Source organism: Hydractinia symbiolongicarpus, chromosome 11 (genome assembly GCF_029227915.1).
Source record: "Hydractinia symbiolongicarpus strain clone_291-10 chromosome 11, HSymV2.1, whole genome shotgun sequence".
Lineage (NCBI taxonomy): Eukaryota > Metazoa > Cnidaria > Hydrozoa > Anthoathecata > Hydractiniidae > Hydractinia > Hydractinia symbiolongicarpus.
In genome coordinates, this window is record NC_079885.1 from 22265656 (window position 1) to 22285790 (window position 20135).

Genomic DNA, 20135 nt, shown 5'->3' on the forward strand with positions numbered 1-20135 from the left:
TGGCAATACAACTATATAATACAGATATCGGCTTGTTGGCTTGGCAATACAGCTATATAATACAGTTGTCGGATGGTTGTCTTGGCAATACAACTATATAATACAGTTATCGGCTGGTTGGCTTGGCAATACAGCTATATAATACAGTTATCAGCTGGTTGGTTTGGCAAAACAACTATATAATACAGTTATCGGATGGTTGGTTTGGCAATACAACTCTATAATACAGCTATCGGCCGGTTGGCTTGGCAATACGGCTATATAATACAGATATCGGCTGGTTGGGTTAGCAATACAACTATATAATACAGTTGTCGGCTGGTTGGCTTGGCAATACAACTATGTAGAACAGTTATCAGCTGGTTGCCGAATGCAACTTTATTATACAAGCATCCAGTCCGTGAGTGAATTTCGGGAGCTATAATTAGCCTTTTTTCGGAAATGAAAGACAGTGAAGATGACCACCTTTTATGCCAAACATTTTTCACGTATCCTCCGTGTCGATGTCACATCATATATGGATATGGTAAAGTTTGCAATGCCAAGGCAAACTGACGATCGAAAATGAACATTTTCACTACCCGTCTTATGCGCCTTGTCACTTTGCATGTGCAGAAAACCTGAAAATCGGAAATAGCGTATTATTGTAGAATCCGGAAAGAAATTTTGTTCTGTCCATCTGGATAGCGGAAACACCGCTTCTTAGGAGTAAAACTTCGTAAATTGAACTCTTAAAAAGAGCAACTTGCACTTTTTAGGATCGTGATTTCATGAGATCTATTTTAAAATATATCGCTCATCAAACAAACGGTTTCGTAATGTAAACAAACATGGTTTTTATTCTTTCTAACGGTTTACAAAGTTTGTTTATAAACTCATGGAGGTATTACAAAATATATTTGATGACAGTCAACTTATAAATCACGAATATTGTCACAAGCTGAATTTAACTTTTAAAAGTAAACACGTTTTGTTTGTTCTCAGTACCTCTAATAAGGTTGTCTTCTCCGTAATGTACTGTTGGTTCCCCAGTTGTAGTTACCCTAGCATACTTTCGTCCAACTGGTCATAACAAACTCCGCTGAAATTCCTTTTAAAAATGTCTGTTGTTTTAAGTTTCCTTATTGTCTTTATTCTCATTTGCGTATAAAATTGACATAAACTTCTTTTTCGATCCCGAATGATAACGATGAGACGAGAATGGTAACATTTGTCAAAAGGGTAAACAGAAAGAGAATTAAAAAACAGGGAATATATGGAACTCTTTAATAAAACATATTTGTTTATTTTTTTTTTTCGAAATGTGTTTTGGTATTTATCGTTTGGTGATTGTGTCAAAAATAGTTTGAAAATCATGCTCTGGAATTTTTTTTCTACCTTGTAATCACTCTATCAGCACTACGTTGCGCAAAGGAAGATTTATTGGTCTAATTTTTATTATTATTTTATTTTATTTTCCTACGTTTTAATTTTTTAGATTATTTTTTAGTTTACAGAATCAAACTTTTCTCGTATTATGAACTCAAAAAGTGTTTTTTTTCTATAAAAAGAAGTCACTACAAAATTATCATAAATTGCGAGTGCTATAAAAAATAAAATTTAAATTTTAACTTGGCCAAAGTAGACAAAGCGCTGCCACATCTTTCCTTCGTAAACAGTCCAGGAGATAATTATAAGTTTGTTCGAGTGAGTGGAGCAAATCGCTCAAAAGACCAATCGAGAAACACGGTCAGTATTCTGACTGCAGAAACTTTGTTTGCGACACAGCTTAATTTTGCGAACGATTTGCCGGTGATTAGAAAATCACACTGGAGTAAAATATAACCAATCGAGAACCACGGAAGCTTTGTCTGCGACACAGCGTAATTCTCCGAACCTTACTTCGATTTCCCGGTGATTAGAAAATCACACTGGACTAGTGTGCCTTGTGCTCATTTTTTTTTCACAAAACAATTTTACATTTCTTAAAAACACGTCAGCTAGACATCAGCGTAATGAAATTCACCAGGCTGAACTCTTATTCGCGTATTCTCAGCAAATGTTACCTACTCTACCAGACATGGTGAATATGATAACATGTCATGAGCGTAGTCGATAGGTAAACAGAAAAATCAAAACTAACAATCTGATTCTTTTTCACCAACACTTTATTTTGGCACGTTGCAGCTAAAATTGCATCGTCAAAAGTCAACATGTCAATATTAAAGCTTACAGAAGACAAGGGTTTCCATTTGTCCACTGATATGGACACAAACAAGCTTCTCATTACAGGAAGTTGAGAATGACAATTACGCAAAGTGTTTGTAACTAAGAGACAAATGTAAACACTGTGGTTTTAATACTGCTACTAGTAAAAGCTTCGGTGTTATGTTTTTGAGGTCGCCTATTCATTGCCGTCTCTTATTTTTAATATTTGCTTTGAATGTAATGAGCAATTTGGGGCGTAATTGAGGTTTCGTTTCTTTCATCTGCCTCCTCATGAGTCAACAGACTAGGAATATATTTGTTCTCCGTGGCTACTATTCTGCTCCGAGTGATCAATAATACTCAGAAGAGTAAATAAGTTAGAAGTGTGAGTTTAATAAGTAGTAAGATTTTCCCGATGCTTTCATAGATGCTTACAAATTCAACCTTGACCCCAAGAGAATTAGGTATTACAGTTGCTAACGTGCGGTAAAATATACGTATATAATTTATGAAATTCAGCGAAATTAAATGTCCGCAGATAATTTATATCTTGTCGTTATGGTATACCATCTGAGGGCTTTTAATATCAATACAAAACCGTGAACATGTTAAAATTTTACAAACAAAATCCAAACTGCTTGGTCAAGTGGTCATTTAAGTTTTGCTGGTATAAAACCCGTACGTTTTCCTTCGTTATTTAAAATAAACAGACAAGAAAACCACCTCAGTGATGGGAACACTTTTATCAATGTGAAAAAGTGTCCTGTTTTCTGAATGTAGCTATAAGTTAGGTATACATCGCTATTGCTACCAAATTTTCTCTGCATGGCATTGCTTGTCACGTAGGTGCAAAACCAACTGCATAACCACTGCCACACACCAACAAAAGTGAAAATTGCAATTACATCAAGGCGTATAAAAATTGCTAATAACTCGTAAATTCCTGACTTTACCGATTTTTCGGAGACAGTAATAAACTGTTTTCGACAGCATACCCATTTTGACAACGATACATGTTCAGAAAACATTGAGATTAATTTTTACGATTTATATAAGTTAGATATGGTCAAAATATAGTGCACACTTTGTTCAGAACAAAACGCTTTTTCCAGTCAAGAGAAATCGAGAGTACGCTCAATTACGCCTGAAAAGATAGGGTTATACCGAAATATACACTGACCTTTTAAAGCTAATTATTCTAATGTTAAAGTCCTAAAATATCTAGTTGTTAAAATGTTATAATACCCGTAAGCGTCTGTCCGTCTGTCACGCAAAATGGTACCACAAGTAGTGAGACGCACGCAATGCGCTATAAAAAAGAACGGGAGAACCCGTTGATTTTTTCATGGCTCATTGACTAATATTAAAAAAAAAAGCGATAAATGATTGACAGTGCGATTGACAGTGCGATTGACAGTGCGATTGACAGTGCGATTGACAGTGCGATTGACAGTGCGATTGACAGTGCGATTGACAGTGCAGTTGGCAGTGTTATTGACATGCAAACCAACATTTATCAAATTTACATATAAAAAGTTTCGTAAACGCAAAACTGCTCTTCAACCATATTGTACATCGCAAATGTTTTAACTCTTATTCAAACAATTTAATGCTTTTGTCTATTAATTCGTTAATCTAGTGACAGTCAAACGTGTTTTTTTTTTGAAGTACTTGAATCCACTTTCTTTTATATTGCAATATTTACTTAAGGTATCTAATAGAGACTTTCTGTGTTCTGTGTGTGTGATTGTGTGATCGTGTGAAGACAACATGGTAACCAGTGTTTACAATAATGATGCACAGCACACGCTTTCTTATAAGTAACATTTTATAGCAACATGAGGCCAAACAAAAGAATATTTAAGTCAAAACAACTTTGTAAGTAAATAGGGAAAAAAGTAAAAGGAAAAAGGACTGTCGTTGTAAAAACAGCAATAATTTAAATTTGCAAGATTCATACGATGACAAGCGTGGTTAAAATGGTTTGATTCCAGTTGGGGTATAAAACTAAATAAGCAAATAAACTTGCTCTCCAAAGTAGATAAATAAGCAGCTATCAACAATGTAGCAACAGCTAGACCGTTAGAACAGATTTAAACAACTTTAAATTTCAGTCAAAGTTTTGTGTTGTTTATTAAAAAAGCATGTAGTCCGCCTATTTTACAGCTTTCATTATGCGTTTTAAATCAAAATGATGTTTTTCAAGAAAGGACGAACGTTACTTTACCACAATTTCAACAATCAAAAGTGTTATTTCGCTGCGTTTGCAATAGCCACTAAGGTGGTTAAAAATTATTGATATAATAAATTTTAAATTGGTTTGTTTACGTTTTTTTAATTTATTATTCGACTGCATCACTGGCATGATATTAAGAACAAAACTTAAAGTTATTTTAAGAACGGTAATTACTTTTCTTAGCCCCCGAGCGACTAAAGGCTGTTTTACACTTCAAAAAAATTTTCCGCAGAACGTAACGAACAAGAACGGAACAGAACAGATTTTTTTTTTTCTAGTAATGTTTACTTTATATTATTGTGCACATTTCTGTACAAAAAGTAAACACACTTTGCGAAATTCTCACGAAATAAAATAATCTGATTGGCTAACTAATTTTCCACCTATCGTTTCCGCACAGAACGCTAAGAGAAAGTCTCGATTTTAGCCACTTTCCTCGGAAACGGAACAGAAAAGACAATTTTCCACTCAGGTGATGTGAACATTTTAAGTACGCAGGCTCAGAATCATTTTTGTTCCTGTCTTGTTCGTTTCGCAGAAAATTTTCTTAAGGTGAAAAACAGCATTAAAACATAATTCTAATGACGTCACTATTACTCTCACGGCAATAAAATTTAAAACTTTACAATTCAATTTTTCTATTATCATGGTAATGTAATAATTTTCTTAGTAAGTCTCATGGGAGCATGTCAATTTGTTTATGTGACGTAGCATATTATAATTTAAAATTAGCAATACAAAAAAGTAAAAAAAAAATTCGTGAGTAAGGCAAAATAATATTTAAAATAATTATTTTATGCAATCGTACCTTCTACCAGTATTGTAAATGACTGTGCACGGGAAATTTTAAAAAAGGTCCAAATCAGTCGATAACTTGTTTTTAACATGATAATTTTTTGATTACGAGTTAAAAATTCGGATCAAGAAAATAGTTTTATATTTCCTCTATAAATCTTTGTACCTTGAAGCTTTTTTTTAAAAAAAGAAAGAAAGAAACACCATTGATCCCCGATCCTCGTGACTTCTTGCGAGTTAACATAAGATTAAAGAAATGCTTATTAAGTTTGTACCGTTACACGAGATACATCTCTATTCATTTTCTGACTTCCACAACTCTCGATTGTCTTGACAACATTTAAGGCCAGTAAAAACACGTGTGTCATAGTTCTTTCTAGCATACTTGTAAAAAAGGCATATAGCTCACACCTAGAGACTTGCACCTAAATCATTATTATTTCAATTTTTGGCATGCTTACTTATTTATGACTCCCCAGAAATATAACATTTGTTTTTATATTTTTGTTTTTTCCGTTGCTTTGTCAATTGTAATTTTACGTCTTACACAAATTAAGAATTCTCCCTCGATCTTTTCTTATCATCCTGTTTTGGCTACAGCGCTTGACAACCGTGCAAAACAACAAAGTGTGAAATAAATATATTTAAAGTTTAATATTTTGCGTCAACCAGGTAATAGTCAACAACAACAAAAAGAATTAGGTGTTTGTTATTGTTTTAGGGTTGTGTTGATGTCATATTCCCATGTTTTTCTGATATGCTGACGTCTTCAACTTTTTTTTCCAAGTAGTCTGTAGAAGTACTTTAACATTGAATCGTGATTCTCACAGGAGAGCACTTCTTTTGACCAAAATCATTTCTTGATATATACGTCTGAAAGATAGTTAATTGAATACTTTCTCAGGAAAAATACTAGTACAGTTTAATATCATGTCTACCTGTCTACTGTGAAATTTGATTATTTCATTGAATTTATCTTTCGTTACGATGTGTGTCCAGACAACAATGCATTATTATGACAGTTTCGACGTGAATTACGTAACGCCGTCGTAAAATGGATTCCTTGTTACGAAATATTTTCGTAAAAAATCAATTTCCTTGTCTAAGCTTTTTTTCTAAAAAATTAATTTCATCCCTGGTAAATACATTTATAACGATCATGTGTCACTCGTTGGAACCCTGTTGAACGTAGGCGTGTGTGCGAAACTAACATGAGTCACCCATCAAATCCTGAATTTCGAGGAGGTTAAAGTTTGACTTTTCTCCTCAAGAATTGGCACGGTGAACGAACAATGTATCGACGATCTGAAAGATGATTAGGTGTGCACTCAGCATACACGAAAACTCCACAAAAAAAAAAAACATTAAAATAAAAGCGAATAAAATGAATCAAAGGGATAGACAATGGATAAATCTTTAGCATATTTTGGCTAATTCTAATGATTCGATTCGAAAAATTGATTATTCCTAAAAGTCGTGAATTCATCTGTTGCGCCATTTTCCCACCCTTTTCCTAAAATATAACTTCTATAAATAATACATCTTGGCAGAGATCTGAAAAGCAATGACAGAACATCAATTCAAGTCGTGGTTAAGAAACCTCTCTACCAGGGCTTTAATTGCACCCACAACATTAACTTAAGCAAAGGGCCTTTTAACTGAAGTGGCATATTTTAATAGCGTTCGCGCGCGTGGTTGTCTTGGTTAATGACCATTTCATTAAACAAAGCAAAGTACTTATGAAGCGAAACAGGTTTGTGACCAAACACTCAACATACACGCCCGTTGTGACAGAACCTTTTATCAGTTATATCAACAAGTTAACTGCTTCGTAAACAATTTGGTTAGTAACATCTCATCACATGATTCTGACTTAAAGACCTTGGCGTTCAGTTACAATTTGTGTTGTGACTTTCGCGTTATGAAAACGAACGAAATGAAATGTGATACTGTGTTTTGATTGGCTAGAAATAAATACCCATTGTTGATATTGGTTACATGTCGTCATAGATTAAACAATACTCGTGGGAAATTTACCAATCGTCTCCTCAATGGAACAGCATAAAAGAGTGATTTGTATGAATCAATTTCAATAGTAGATAACACGTTGAGCAATCAATATCACAAGCTGAAGAGAAAAATTAAACATTAAATAAACATATATATATACTGAAAATAAGGCAGAGATATTTCGTAAATCATACTTAAAATGAGCGCGCCGTTGAAACTGACTTCTATCACAAATGAACATATGGTTCCAATAAATTTGCTATGTCAGCAGTTAAACACGAACGTAATACGCGGTATGAACGATAAACACGCGAAGTGTATATTAAAAGAAAAAGGAAAGAATAAATTTTTACAACCACGTCGACCAAGATCCACAGAACTAAAACAATTCTTTCGAAGTAGCTCCACAGAAAAATACGACTCGTTTTCAAAGACAGAATGGAAAAGACTATTCGGAAGCCAACTACCTTCAGATGTGACTGTCATTCGAGACGGAGTACGCAAAGGTATACTTTGCAAGCACCTTGTTGCTGGTGATATTGTCGAACTGAAACGAAACGATATCGTGCCAGCTGACATACGAATAATTTGTGCTAATGACGTAATAGTAGACAATCGACTCATTACTGGACGATCTCGAGAATTACGAAGCCATAGATTAGCGTCTTCTTCTAACGATTGTTTGCTTTCGCCGAATATGATATTTGCGTGCACGAAAATACTACAAGGAGAATGTGTAGGTGTGGTCCTGCGTACGGGTGACGAAACTGTATTTGGTACATTGAAGAACTATGCTACAAAAGTAAAAGTTGGGAAGGATGTGTTGCGGAAGCATTCAATAGAGTAACCTTTTGGAACACGTCTGTCTATGTTATTTTTGTAAATTTTACCTGCGTTGGTCACATGTGCGTTTGTTTTGAAAGAAATATAGGAAGACGAATTTTGTAAGTTGAAATTTTAGAATTCTAATTGCTATATTCTAGTTGGGTACGCAGGAAAAACAATAAGTAAATATATTTATAATGTATACGAATTTTTAACTAAATTATTGTACATATATTTGTTTTCACTATTCGTGTTTATAAAATGTATAGCTATTTTATATTAATATATATACATATATATATATGTATATATATTAATATATGTCAAAGGAAATTTATTAAGCGAAAATAAAACGATTATTCTAAGCATATCTTTCTTCTTTTTGTTAAGTTTATCGAGCTTGTGCAGCAGTGTCGAGTCTGAGCCTTTCCAACATTACAATAATAAGGCTTTGCACATCAGCTATGTATGTTGAACAATATTTACGAAAAACCAAAAACATAATGTCAATGATAGCACTGGCATAAGTAAGATCAAAAGATTTTAAAAAACACGTGAAAGTAGGTTTTCAACAGGTTTTAAAATCTATTCCCGACTTTTCTTTGTTAGGCCTCATTCAAACTAAAGAAAACATTACAGGTTAAACTTGATTGAATTTCGCGGCGGCGCCAATTAATCGTTTTTTGCAATGTTATGATACATGTAGCTAAGCGAAAAGAGGTCTTAACTTTGGGACGGAATTAACAGAAAATATGACATGCTTTTTTTTATCTCAATCTGCATAAAATTCTAGTGTTCTTTATTTATTTCAAACGACTACAAGGTGTATACATGTTTGTTTGTTTTTTGTAGCGACTGGAAATGTTTTTTGTCAGAAAATCTTGCTGCTATAGTGTTTTGATGCGATGTTTTGGTTCTGTAAAGTATTCAAATTTTTAGCCAAATTGCTACTTTATGCTAAGAATGTACGAAAAAGCGATGCCTGGGATATGAATGTGTGGCTATAATCTTAGGAGCGAAATTTATACAATTGGGAAACCAACGGACTAACAGCTAGTCTATGATATAACACCAGACTTTTCCGTTAAGGAGCCAAAGATTGTAGCTTGTTATAGTTGTTTTTGTTTTTGTTGTTGTTGTTACTTTTCCTACTTCTCTGATTTCATTGACTTATGTTAAAACTATAGGCACCCAATCAAAGTGCTTAACTTGGTATCCTCAAAAGTGCCCAGTCATACGTTAGCATATTTGATTCCCATTGCACATAGAAGAAGTACAATATTAATCATTGGTTTGTTGTGGATGAAAGCACGTTTTATAATGACACGATCATTTTTTTTTCTCTATTAACAATAAAACATCAATCAAATATTAGAAACAGTTTACAGTGACAGATCCATTGTTGCTATGAACTGTTTTCGTAGGGGGTTTTAAAAACATTTCTAAAAACTATAAGACCGGCGTAAAGTAAAGTACACCTGGCCAAGTGTTTCCATAGGTTTATTGCTTTTATTTGATCAAGTCTCACTTGGCAAGATCAAAAAATCTTGGATGTATATCTTGCTGAAAGGGGAATAACACACAGAAAAATTTATCGTAACCCTCCTGTTGTCTTTGAGTCATCAAATTAACAACAAAAGACACATATTTGTTTTTTTTTAAAATGTTATTAGTTTTGACGAGTTATTGAATTTTAAGATAAAAAGATTAGGCACATTAAAAGTGTCAATCAAATATTAAAAAAACATTTTCAGATAAAAACAATCTATACATACGGAAAATGTGAGCTATGTAGTAAAATTGTTTTAACAACAAAAACAATAGAAAAAATAGCTGAAAATTGATGTGGCTGATTGAAGCAAATATAGAAGACTAAGTTTTCCTATTCGTTTTATATTATGCAACCGTTGCTTCCTGCAACAAGCCTGCTAGTGACGTAATACCTTTGCTCAGTTTCATTCTTTTTTCTTTTTCAAAGGGATCAAGATAACGAATGAAAAAAAAACAAAATCTCGAGAATCTACGCCCACAAAGATAAAAAAAAAACACGCCAGGCGTTTTAACAATCGCTCTTAAAAGCCGTAAAAAGGGGGGGAAGTATTTTAAATCTTCCTGCCCACAGTTGTTTAATGCTGATCCGAAACAGAATTCCGAGTTCAATGTTCGGCTTACCTATATTTCAAGTTATTAGGGAAGTTTAAATCAAAACAAGGTTATCTTGAAGTACTTTACAACTATCATTAACACTTAAAAAACTTTACAGTTGTTCGCCCGTCGTGCATATTTCCCGCATCGCTACTTCGTGCAGCTTTACCGCTTGTTTACATCAAATAATAAAATTTACTTAGGCGAGGGTTGTTATTATAATTATAGGTGTAATTATAAAGGCGTTCTCTGTTATAAAACCCTCGGATTATTCAGAAAGGTAGCGGGTATTATGATATGGACTAACCAAAGGACCTGACGTCGAAACGCCAGGTTAAGCCACCAGTAAACAAACGTTGAACGCTAGGTCAAGCACTTAGGCGCATGTATAGCAAAATAAGTGCCAGGTGCGATGTAGCGCATTTTGGGTGTGATATATTTTTCAAGAATAACTTCCCCCCTAACAAAGGTCATTGCAAAAACAGTCAGCCGGTATATTGTTACTTTTGCAGAATGAGTTCCCGTGAAAGTTCGAAAATTACTCGTGACACCCAGCTGAGCGCTTAGTACAGGTAAACCATGTCGCCCATCAATATAGGTGTAATACCCTTTTCCAAAAATACTTTATCGCAACTTCAGTTTTAATAAAAACACAGGGAACAGCCCATTGTTAACCCGTCCAGCTGTTCGGCTACAACAATTTTCTTAGGCAATAAATCTTATGCTAAATGCAGTTACGTACCTACCCCTTTTCTTCTGCGAATTAAAATGACTGAACGATTATTTTACCGGATGTGTGTCACATCCTAAACCTTAATATTATGCTTTAATAAGCGCTCAACGTGGCGTTTAACACCGGGTAACACAGTTATTTGTGGCCTAACCCGGCGTTTTGAGGCCGGGTTACCGGGCTAGTCTCTATAATAATAGCCGTCACCTGTAATTTTGTCCACAAGGCTTACCGATATTCCTTTGATATTTCCGCGAGTTTTTAGGAACCAGGGTGTTGTTTTCTCAAAAAAGAAAATAAAAATAATTTATTAACTTTACTAAAGAAAAATAAATTAAGTTATGAAAATGAAGCCATTATTTTAATACACTATTTTTAATAATAATTACCCCCGTGATCTCAATGGCCGTTTACGTTCAGGTGCCACAGAAAACAAATTGGACAATTTACTGACAGTTTTATTGACTTTGACTGCTTGTATGTAGTACACCAATCAAAACGCCCGATTCTTTAAAAAACCAATCCAATATTTTCGCGGGCTGGACATACCAACAAAGGACATCATGACGAAGGTCATTTTGGTTTTGGAAGTGCTCGTGGTCAGTGTTAGTTTTGTTGATCTGTATGACCTCTTTGCCTTCTAAAAACTTTTTATTTTTGTAATATTTGTTTTTTGTATCTTTTTACATGTTAAGATAAATATGTTATCACATTTTTTAGCCATGTAGAAATCTTAAACGCACCATTTTAAAGAATGTAAAAGTAGCCAAATGCAGTTTGACTGCAACACAGTTCTGAACAATTCTTATGGTAAATGCAGTTACGCAGCTACCACTTTTAATACTGTATAAATGCTTATGCTGCAAAACAAAATTCTCCCTGTGTGCCTGTGCAACACCGGTTAACAGTAGTAAGCGCTCAGCCCGATGTCGCAATTGATTTTTACTTATTCCGCAAAATAAAATAATATTGACCGATTGTTTTGATATCATGGAGTAATAAAGATTTGTAAACTTTGTTTTTATTTCAGCTTTCGTTGCGGGTAAGTTATATTTTGAAAAATATGTTTAAGTCGCAACACTATAATGGCATATGCGCTTCACTTGATTTACGGTATACTGCATACCCGCACTAAAGCGCTCTACCTGATCGTGTGGAACACTTTACAGCTCTTAATAAGCGCTCTAAAAGGTGTTTAACACTGGTTCACACCTTTACTTGCGGCTAGCCCCGGCTATTGTCACGTGTCTTAGCCATGTACAAATCTTAAACGCACCATTTTTAGGATTTTTGGCTAGGAACGAGTAGGAAAGATTTTTAAGGACCATTCTACTACCAGCTAGCTAGCTAGCCTAAGTTATTACTATTTAGTTTGGTATAACAGCTTTTTATCCTAGCCAATATTATTTTTTTATGATCAAGTTGTGTATATCTGGCTAGCTCCTCAACTACCTCTGGCTTAAAAGTGAAAGCATTCAAATGTAGTTTGGCTGCAACACAATAAAAATGGTGTTACACCTATACTCATGGGCGACACGCTTTACCTGTACTAAGCGCTCAGTCTAGCGTTAACAATGGGATGTTTCCTGTGTATCTGTTTAACCGAAGCAGCGAAAAAAATTTTTAAAAAGGGTATTACACCTATCTGGATGTGTCACATTGTTTACCTGTACATTTTTTTGAACTTTTACTGGGAACATAATCTGAGAAATAAAAAAAGGTTAGCCAGCTGTTTTTGCTATGACGCGGTAACAACGAATTGGTACCTGTGTTTTTACTATAGTTTAAGTTTGTGTGCACTTCATTCGATTTACTACATACCATATAGATAAAGCGCCTAACTGAATGTGTGGCACAGTTGACGTTTCTTATTAATCACTCATCAAGACGTTCAACGCCGGGTAACACAGTTACTTATTGCTTAACCCGGCGTCTTAACGGAGTTTATCCTGTCTTTTGTAAGTCAAAGTTTTTTTCAAAAGCGTACCAAGCCTAAACGCATGTAAGACATGGTTTACCTGTACTAAGCGCTCAGTCCAGTGTCACGATAAATTTATTAATGTTTCGCAAAATAAAATTTGAAAAATACATTTCACCCGAAACATTATAATGTTGTCTCCATTTTACTCGATTCACGACATACTGCATACCTAAAGCGCTCCACCTGACTGTTTGCCGTGTTTTTTGAAGCGCTTCACTCGGCGCTCAACGACAGGCTGTACGGCTAGTTGTGGCTAAACCCAGCGTTTCGACGCCGGGTCTCCCGGCTAGTCTCTTTAATAATAGCCGTTGGTTGTCTGTCTCTGCGCAACATGACGTCGCGAGTAGTGAGAGACACGGAAAATCCCCGCGACCCTGAAACTTTATTTTGATCCCCGGCAGACCCCCTTTTTTACGGCTTTGTTTTGACCGCTCACGCGTACTAGACCCATTACAAGACTCCATTGTCAGCAATGACCAATCCAAGTGCTTCGCGGCCTTAACATGCCGACGGAGGAAACATGCTATCTTTACGAAGGCCAATTTGGTTTGAAAGTGATGGTGTGAAGTTTGTAGGTCTCCTTTCCATCTTTTTTTCTTCTGAATACTTTTATCCTATAGGATTATTTAGTTTTTGTATATTTTTACATGTTAAGGTGAATATTTCACGTTTTCTAGCCATGTATAATCTTAACAAACCAATTTTAAGTTTTTGCCTAGCTATAAACGTAGATTTTGAGGCACTATCATGCTTTAGGCTATTCTTTTAAAGTTTTTACTCAATTTGCTATATTGTTATTTATTTTTATGTTGAAGTTAGGTCTACCTAGCTATCTCCTTTTAGCTACCTTTGGTTAAAAAGTAAAAGTTAACCAAATGCAGTTTGGCTCCACCACAATTCTTAACTCGTATGCTAAATACAGTTAGGCAGCTACCAATTTTATTACTGCTATGAAATCTTATGCTTAAAATAAAGTTGCTTAGTATTTTTTTAACTGAACATGATAACGATAGGCGGTTTCCTGATTTTTTTTAACCGAAGTTGCAATAAAGTTTTTTGAAAAATGGTGTTACGCCTTCTCTTATGTGCCACATGGTTTACCAGTACTAAGCACTTAGTCCGGTATTAACAACGGGCTGTCTCATGTGTTTCTGTTTAACCGAAGTTGCGATACTGTTTCCCTGGATTAACCGCTTAGCCCTGTGTTAGCAATGGACTGTTTCTTTTTTTCAATAGGGTATTATCCCTATACGCCTGTACAACGCCGTTTAACTGTACTAAGCGCTATGCCCCGTGTCACGATTAATTTTATAACTTTCACAAAAAAATAATTCGCCAAATAAAATAACATTGACCGATTGTTTTTGCTATGACAGGGTAACAACGGTTTAAAAACCCTATTATTATTTTAGCTATATATCGTTGCAAGAAAGTTAATTTTTGAAAAATATGCTACAGTCACAACACTATAATGGTGTATGCGCTTTACCTGATCGTGTGGCACAGTTTATGGCTCTTATTAAGCGCTCCACAGAGTGTTTAATGCCGGACCACAACTTTACTTGTGGCTTAACCCGCGTTTCGACGCCGCGTCTCCCGGCTAGTCTCTGGCACACAAAATAGAGTGTAATTCAAAGCCAAACAAAAGAAACCAAAGAAATTCAAATTCAAAGAAGTATACAATTGTTTGCACGTACTTGTTCTAACATTGAGTTAAAACTTAATTTGCTTCAAATAGTTGAATCGTGTAAACGCTGCTTTAGGACCAACGAGTATATAAAATCATCTTCAACTTAAAGCAATATTTATCTCTGAAGACTCTCTGAAGACACAGTAATTAAAATAATGTTTTCCCGAAGGCAACAATCATCATTCTTTGCACGATTGGGTTACTGTGCCAAGAGTATATGATAATCACATCATTTTGTTCAACTTTTTATTTTTAACACTCACCTGGCACGAGCATGGACATGCTTGATTTCACAGGCGTAGAGCATAAATAGACGCAATTTATTGCATATTCACAACACAAGGAAAAAAAGTGACTGTTGAAATTTGTTGTGAATCAGATATGGCTGTCAACACTAAGATTATTCTTCTCATCTTCGTATGTGCGTATGTCAACAGCGCTCCGTTGACCATGAAGCAACTAGGTATCGTAGCTTTTTTTTCTACCGATATTTTGTGAGAGTCTAATGTTATGATGTGATGAAACCATATTAACCATAAACTATTTTAGAATAATCACAACAAACTTCACCCTTTATTCCGTTTTCGTGGAAGAGTTCTTACTGCGTCATTTAATTTCCAGTAATATATCGTGGTCGAAATTTTCTTTTCTTTAATATTTACTGCAACAACTTTGAGGGCTTTTCACAGTACTTTCCTTTAAAATTAGATCAAATTCTTGAGGACATTTCAGCGTCTGCAAGAAAAGACGCCCAACGCTTGCAGAGTGGAGACGCCCAACGCTTGCAGAGTGGAGACGCCCAACGCTTGCAGAGTGGAGACGCCCAACGCTTGCAGAGTGGAGACGCCCAACGCTTGCAGAGTGGAGACGCCCAACGCTTGCAGAGTGGAGACGCCCAACGCTTGCAGAGTGGAGACGCCCAACGCTTGCAGAGTGGAGACGCCCAACGCTTGCAGAGTGGAGACGCCCAACGCTTGCAGAGTGGAGACGCCCAACGCTTGCAGAGTGGAGACGCCCAACGCTTGCAGAGTGGAGACGCCCAACGCTTGCAGAGTGGAGACGCCCAACGCTTGCAGAGTGGAGACGCCCAACGCTTGCAGAGTGGAGACGCCCAACGCTTGCAGAGTGGAGACGCCCAACGCTTGCAGAGTGGAGACGCCCAACGCTTGCAGGGTGGAGACGCCCAACGCTTGCAGGGTGGAGACGCCCAACGCTTGACGAGTGGGGACGCCCAACGCTTGACGAGTGGGGACGCCCAACGCTTGACGAGTGGGGACGCCCAACGCTTGACGAGTGGGGACGCCCAACGCTTGACGAGTGGGGACGCCCAACGCTTGACGAGTGGGGACGCCCAACGCTTGACGAGTGGGGACGCCCAACGCTTGACGAGTGGGGACGCCCAACGCTTGACGAGTGGGGACGCCCAATGCTTGACGAGTGGGGACGCCCAACGCTTGACGAGTGGGGACGCCCAACGCTTGCAGAGTGGAGACGCCCAACGCTTGCAGAGTGGAGACGCCCAACGCTTGCAGAGTGGAGACGCCCAACGCTTGCAGAGTGGAGACGCCCAACGCTTGCAGAGTGGAGACGCCCAACGCTTGCAGAGTGGAGACGCCCAACGCTTGCAGGGTGGAGACGCCCAACGCTTGCAGGGTGGAGACGCCCAACGCTTGACGAGTGGGGACGCCCAACGCTTGACGAGTGGGGACGCCCAACGCTTGACGAGTGGGGACGCCCAACGCTTGACGAGTGGGGACGCCCAACGCTTGACGAGTGGGGACGCCCAACGCTTGACGAGTGGGGACGCCCAACGCTTGACGAGTGGGGACGCCCAACGCTTGACGAGTGGGGACGCCCAACGCTTGACGAGTGGGGACGCCCAACGCTTGACGAGTGGGGACGCCCAACGCTTGACGAGTGGGGACGCCCAACGCTTGACGAGTGGGGACGCCCAACGCTTGACGAGTGGGGACGCCCAACGCTTGACGAGTGGGGACGCCCAACGCTTGACGAGTGGGGACGCCCAACGCTTGACGAGTGGAGACGCCCAACGCTTGACGAGTGGAGACGCCAAAAGTTCTATTTGCAACAAACTGAAAGTCTTATATAATGGAAAGCAAATTTTCTCTTCTTGTCTGCATAAATTCTGTCGCTTTACGTTGAGTTTTTAACGTCTTTTGACCATGCTACCTAATATCTTGATCTTGTAAGGTAATTTTTTTTTAATCACGCACAAATTATGCGTATTCATTTAAAGGTTTATCCTATTTATTTTTACCTCAGGTTGTCACCATCTAGCTAGCTCTTTAGCTGCATGTCGAGTTTGCAAAAAGTTCGGATTGGTTTTACAAAAAAATCGACCGTTGCGATTGAATGAAAAGCACAGGCGATCAAAACTAAGTCGCTAAAAATATATTGCATTTTGTATTTCGTGCAGATATAAAAAATTCGTGCTGCCGTGACATGACCTGTCTCTTGCGGACAGACAGACAAATACGGCTATTATTATAGAGATACTTTAATACACATTACTAACATCTGTTCATTCTGCAATGTTATATAGTGGAGAATATGCATATACAGTTGACTCTCCGTAATTCGCATTCCCACAGAGGAAATTTTTTGTTCGAATTATAGAGAGATTCGAATAATAAAAATTCTCCGTAATTCGAACTTGCAGCTTAGCAGAGTGAAAATTTGAATTACAAGAGAGAAACTACATAATTTCAAAATCAAGAAAACATAATTCAAGTTTCATTCAATCTTCATTTTCACAGTTTACACAAAAAAGAAACTCTATTTGAAAAACTGTTGAATATTTGATTGCTTTACATTTGAGAGACGATCCTCTTTCGACAATACAAGTTGCATCATCAAGTGGTTTGCTGTTAGGCCTTTGTTATCAGAATGTCCATCTTCATCTTGTCTTTTGAAAAATAACGTTCGAAAGACAATTTAGAAAATTTTAGAAAAACATTCGAATTTTTTAAAACCCTGTTTACACACTAAAATTCGAATTAGGGAGAGAATCGTGCTGAAGGGACTGAAAAACTATTCGAATTATAGAAAGTTTAGAGAGAAATTCGGATTGTAGAAAGTTTTTTAGAAGAGTTTCCTAATTGACGGTGACTAAGCACTAGTTCGAATTATAGAAATATTCGAATATTATAGAGATTCGAATTAGAGGGAGTCGACTGTATTACAAAGTATTAAGGCAATTAGAGGACATGTGACAGTTAGACGTACGTGCTATAGGGATTACAATAGTATCAAGTTTTTAATGTAATGTACTTTTTCCTTAAAAGGCAAGATTTGTTTTTAAAAACAAATTGACAAAGAAAACGTTCATGTCCATAAATAATCGTAACGCAATGCTTGTAGTTAACTAGGTATGAAAAATATGAATGAATATTGTTAAGTGATTTTGGCACCCTGTTTCTAACATTTTAAGGTATTGTATATATTTTAAAAAATATATAATATAATTTTATTCCAAATTTTGCAAAGAAATCCCACGCTATTAATTCTGGGGAAGACTATTTTTAAATAATTTTTTTTCTAAAAACGACGATTAATTCGCAAAAATTATTGCAAAATAATTTTTTTCAGACCTTGCGAAAATGAGTGTTCGCAAAAATTAAGATTTTTACAGAGACATATCACAGACAGCTTAACCGAGATCACAAGAACCGCGTCGAACTATTCCGTCCCAAAAACGCCTACAAAAAGACGTATCTAGTAAGTCATGATTAGGTCAGAAGACGTCCATACCAGAAAAAGACTAATTATAGACGTCTTAAAGACATCTTGTGCCCGCTGGTCTTTTATCAGAGTACAATGCTCCTTTCAAAGAAATGTTTCTACATCGGGTTGTGTTTTGTGTGCCTATATGGGGACATACATTTTGATTGCATCATATATTTTTTGCCTGCCTTCTTTGAATTCATTTCTGTTGTGTTTGAACACAGGGTAAAAAAAATAAACGCGCTTTCAATTTTGCTTTCCACACTAGGTTATTATATGCAGATACGTTGTAGTGGTAGCACGCTCTTCTTGTAATCATATGGTTTCAAGTTCGAATCCCCACTCCAGCGCACTTTACATGTAGTGTTTTCAGCCTATTTGGTGCCATCTACTGACCGCTAAACGGCTTGTGTGGCAGGCAAGCAAGTTAAAGCAATGCTGCATGTATCTCCGTAGGTTATGTTACATAGGTAAAGTCAGAGGGGGGGGAAGAGCCAGCCATTAGGATGTTATCCCCAAGGACATTAAATATTTCTCGTTACATACTTACGCTGGAAACTACTTTTTTGTGAAAGCTGTCTAAACCACATGAACTAGAAACTAATTTCAAACACCCGCACATAACGTTGTTGAAGAAGATACTATAATTTATTCTTTTATGTTAGTCTTCCTTTGATTTCGCGGGCAGTTGATGTTGCAACATGTCAGAAAAACCCCGAAGCTTAGCGGATCCTGGTGAATTTCCCGGTGTATTTCCACCCCTGTACTTGCGACGTAACTGCCTTAATGTTTTTAATGCGTTAAAGTCACATCAAACAACAAAAAACAACAAAACAATAGACTTAAGCAAGGGAAGGAAAGTTTGCTCTACAGATAATTTTACTATATTTCACAATAGAAAGGGTTATTGTTAAAATGTCAACGAAAAAGCAGATGTTTTAGAATTATTCAAGCATTCTTGCAGGTGATACTGGACAGGTTGCCTTCTTGGGCGTGCCATACGTTTCAATTTTGGATGTGCCGTTTTTGTGGTCAATATACACTGAATTTGCAGGTGCAAAGCTTGGATCTTCATCAAAATAACTAAATGGTTTGTTGATAAAATGTGAACTGATTTTCTATAGTGAGCGTGGCTGGGTAGACTTCTGGGCAAGGGATATGCATTCCACCAATTGGAATCCATGCCACCAAATCTTCATTGACAATGCTTTCGTTGTCTTTAATGAAGGTATCTTGGAGTAGCATATTGAGACCAATAATTAAACATGCAGCTTCCAAACCGTTCAGTTTCTTAAAACTTTGACACTGAGATCTGGTATTTTGACCATTCCGTGTGCCTTGTTCATCTATGTTCATCTGGATAAACTTGCTTTATCTTATTCGGTGAGTATATCTGATAACCACGATGATTTTCGTATTTGTTCTTCTTATTGTTGTAAACGATGTAGTATTTTGGATGATCGAAATTGTAGCGAATCGCAGCTTCCTTTTCTGTTTTCCTTTCAATTTCTTTGAAAAACTTTTTGACAGTGGGTTGATAATCATATATTGTCTAGGTTGTTTCCAGTGTCACATCCAACGATTTAAAGCTATTTCGTGTACCGAGAATATCCAAGTTAACTTTATATAACATAAAATGATCATGAATGCCTCCTAAGTAGCCGTCAACTACTTCGTATCCGTACTTGTTTTGAAGTTGCTTGTAAAACGGGCTTACCAGTAAATGCCCCGTTGTTGTTTCTTCTCGCAAACTCATTTCATAGGCGATGCGTGTGTTTTTAAACTTAACAAA

At 36.8% G+C, this 20135-nt stretch overlaps 2 protein-coding genes across 2 annotated transcripts; one reads left to right on the plus strand and one right to left on the minus strand.

The window, feature by feature from the left end:
• Nucleotides 1-14918: 14918 nt before the first annotated feature.
• LOC130614221 (A-kinase anchor protein 5-like) lies at nt 14919-16831 on the plus strand. Its single transcript, XM_057435644.1, has 2 exons — nt 14919-15062; nt 15308-16831. Exons 1-2 carry the CDS (start codon nt 14981-14983, stop codon nt 16768-16770), a joined length of 1545 nt encoding a protein of 514 aa, XP_057291627.1. The 5' UTR covers nt 14919-14980; the 3' UTR covers nt 16771-16831.
• Nucleotides 16832-19426: 2595 nt separating this feature from the next.
• LOC130613532 (putative amine oxidase [copper-containing]) lies at nt 19427-20099 on the minus strand. Its single transcript, XM_057434863.1, has 3 exons — nt 19946-20099; nt 19745-19852; nt 19427-19689 (listed from the first exon to the last, which is right to left on the minus strand). Exons 1-3 carry the CDS (start codon nt 20097-20099, stop codon nt 19427-19429), a joined length of 525 nt encoding a protein of 174 aa, XP_057290846.1.
• Nucleotides 20100-20135: the final 36 nt, after the last annotated feature.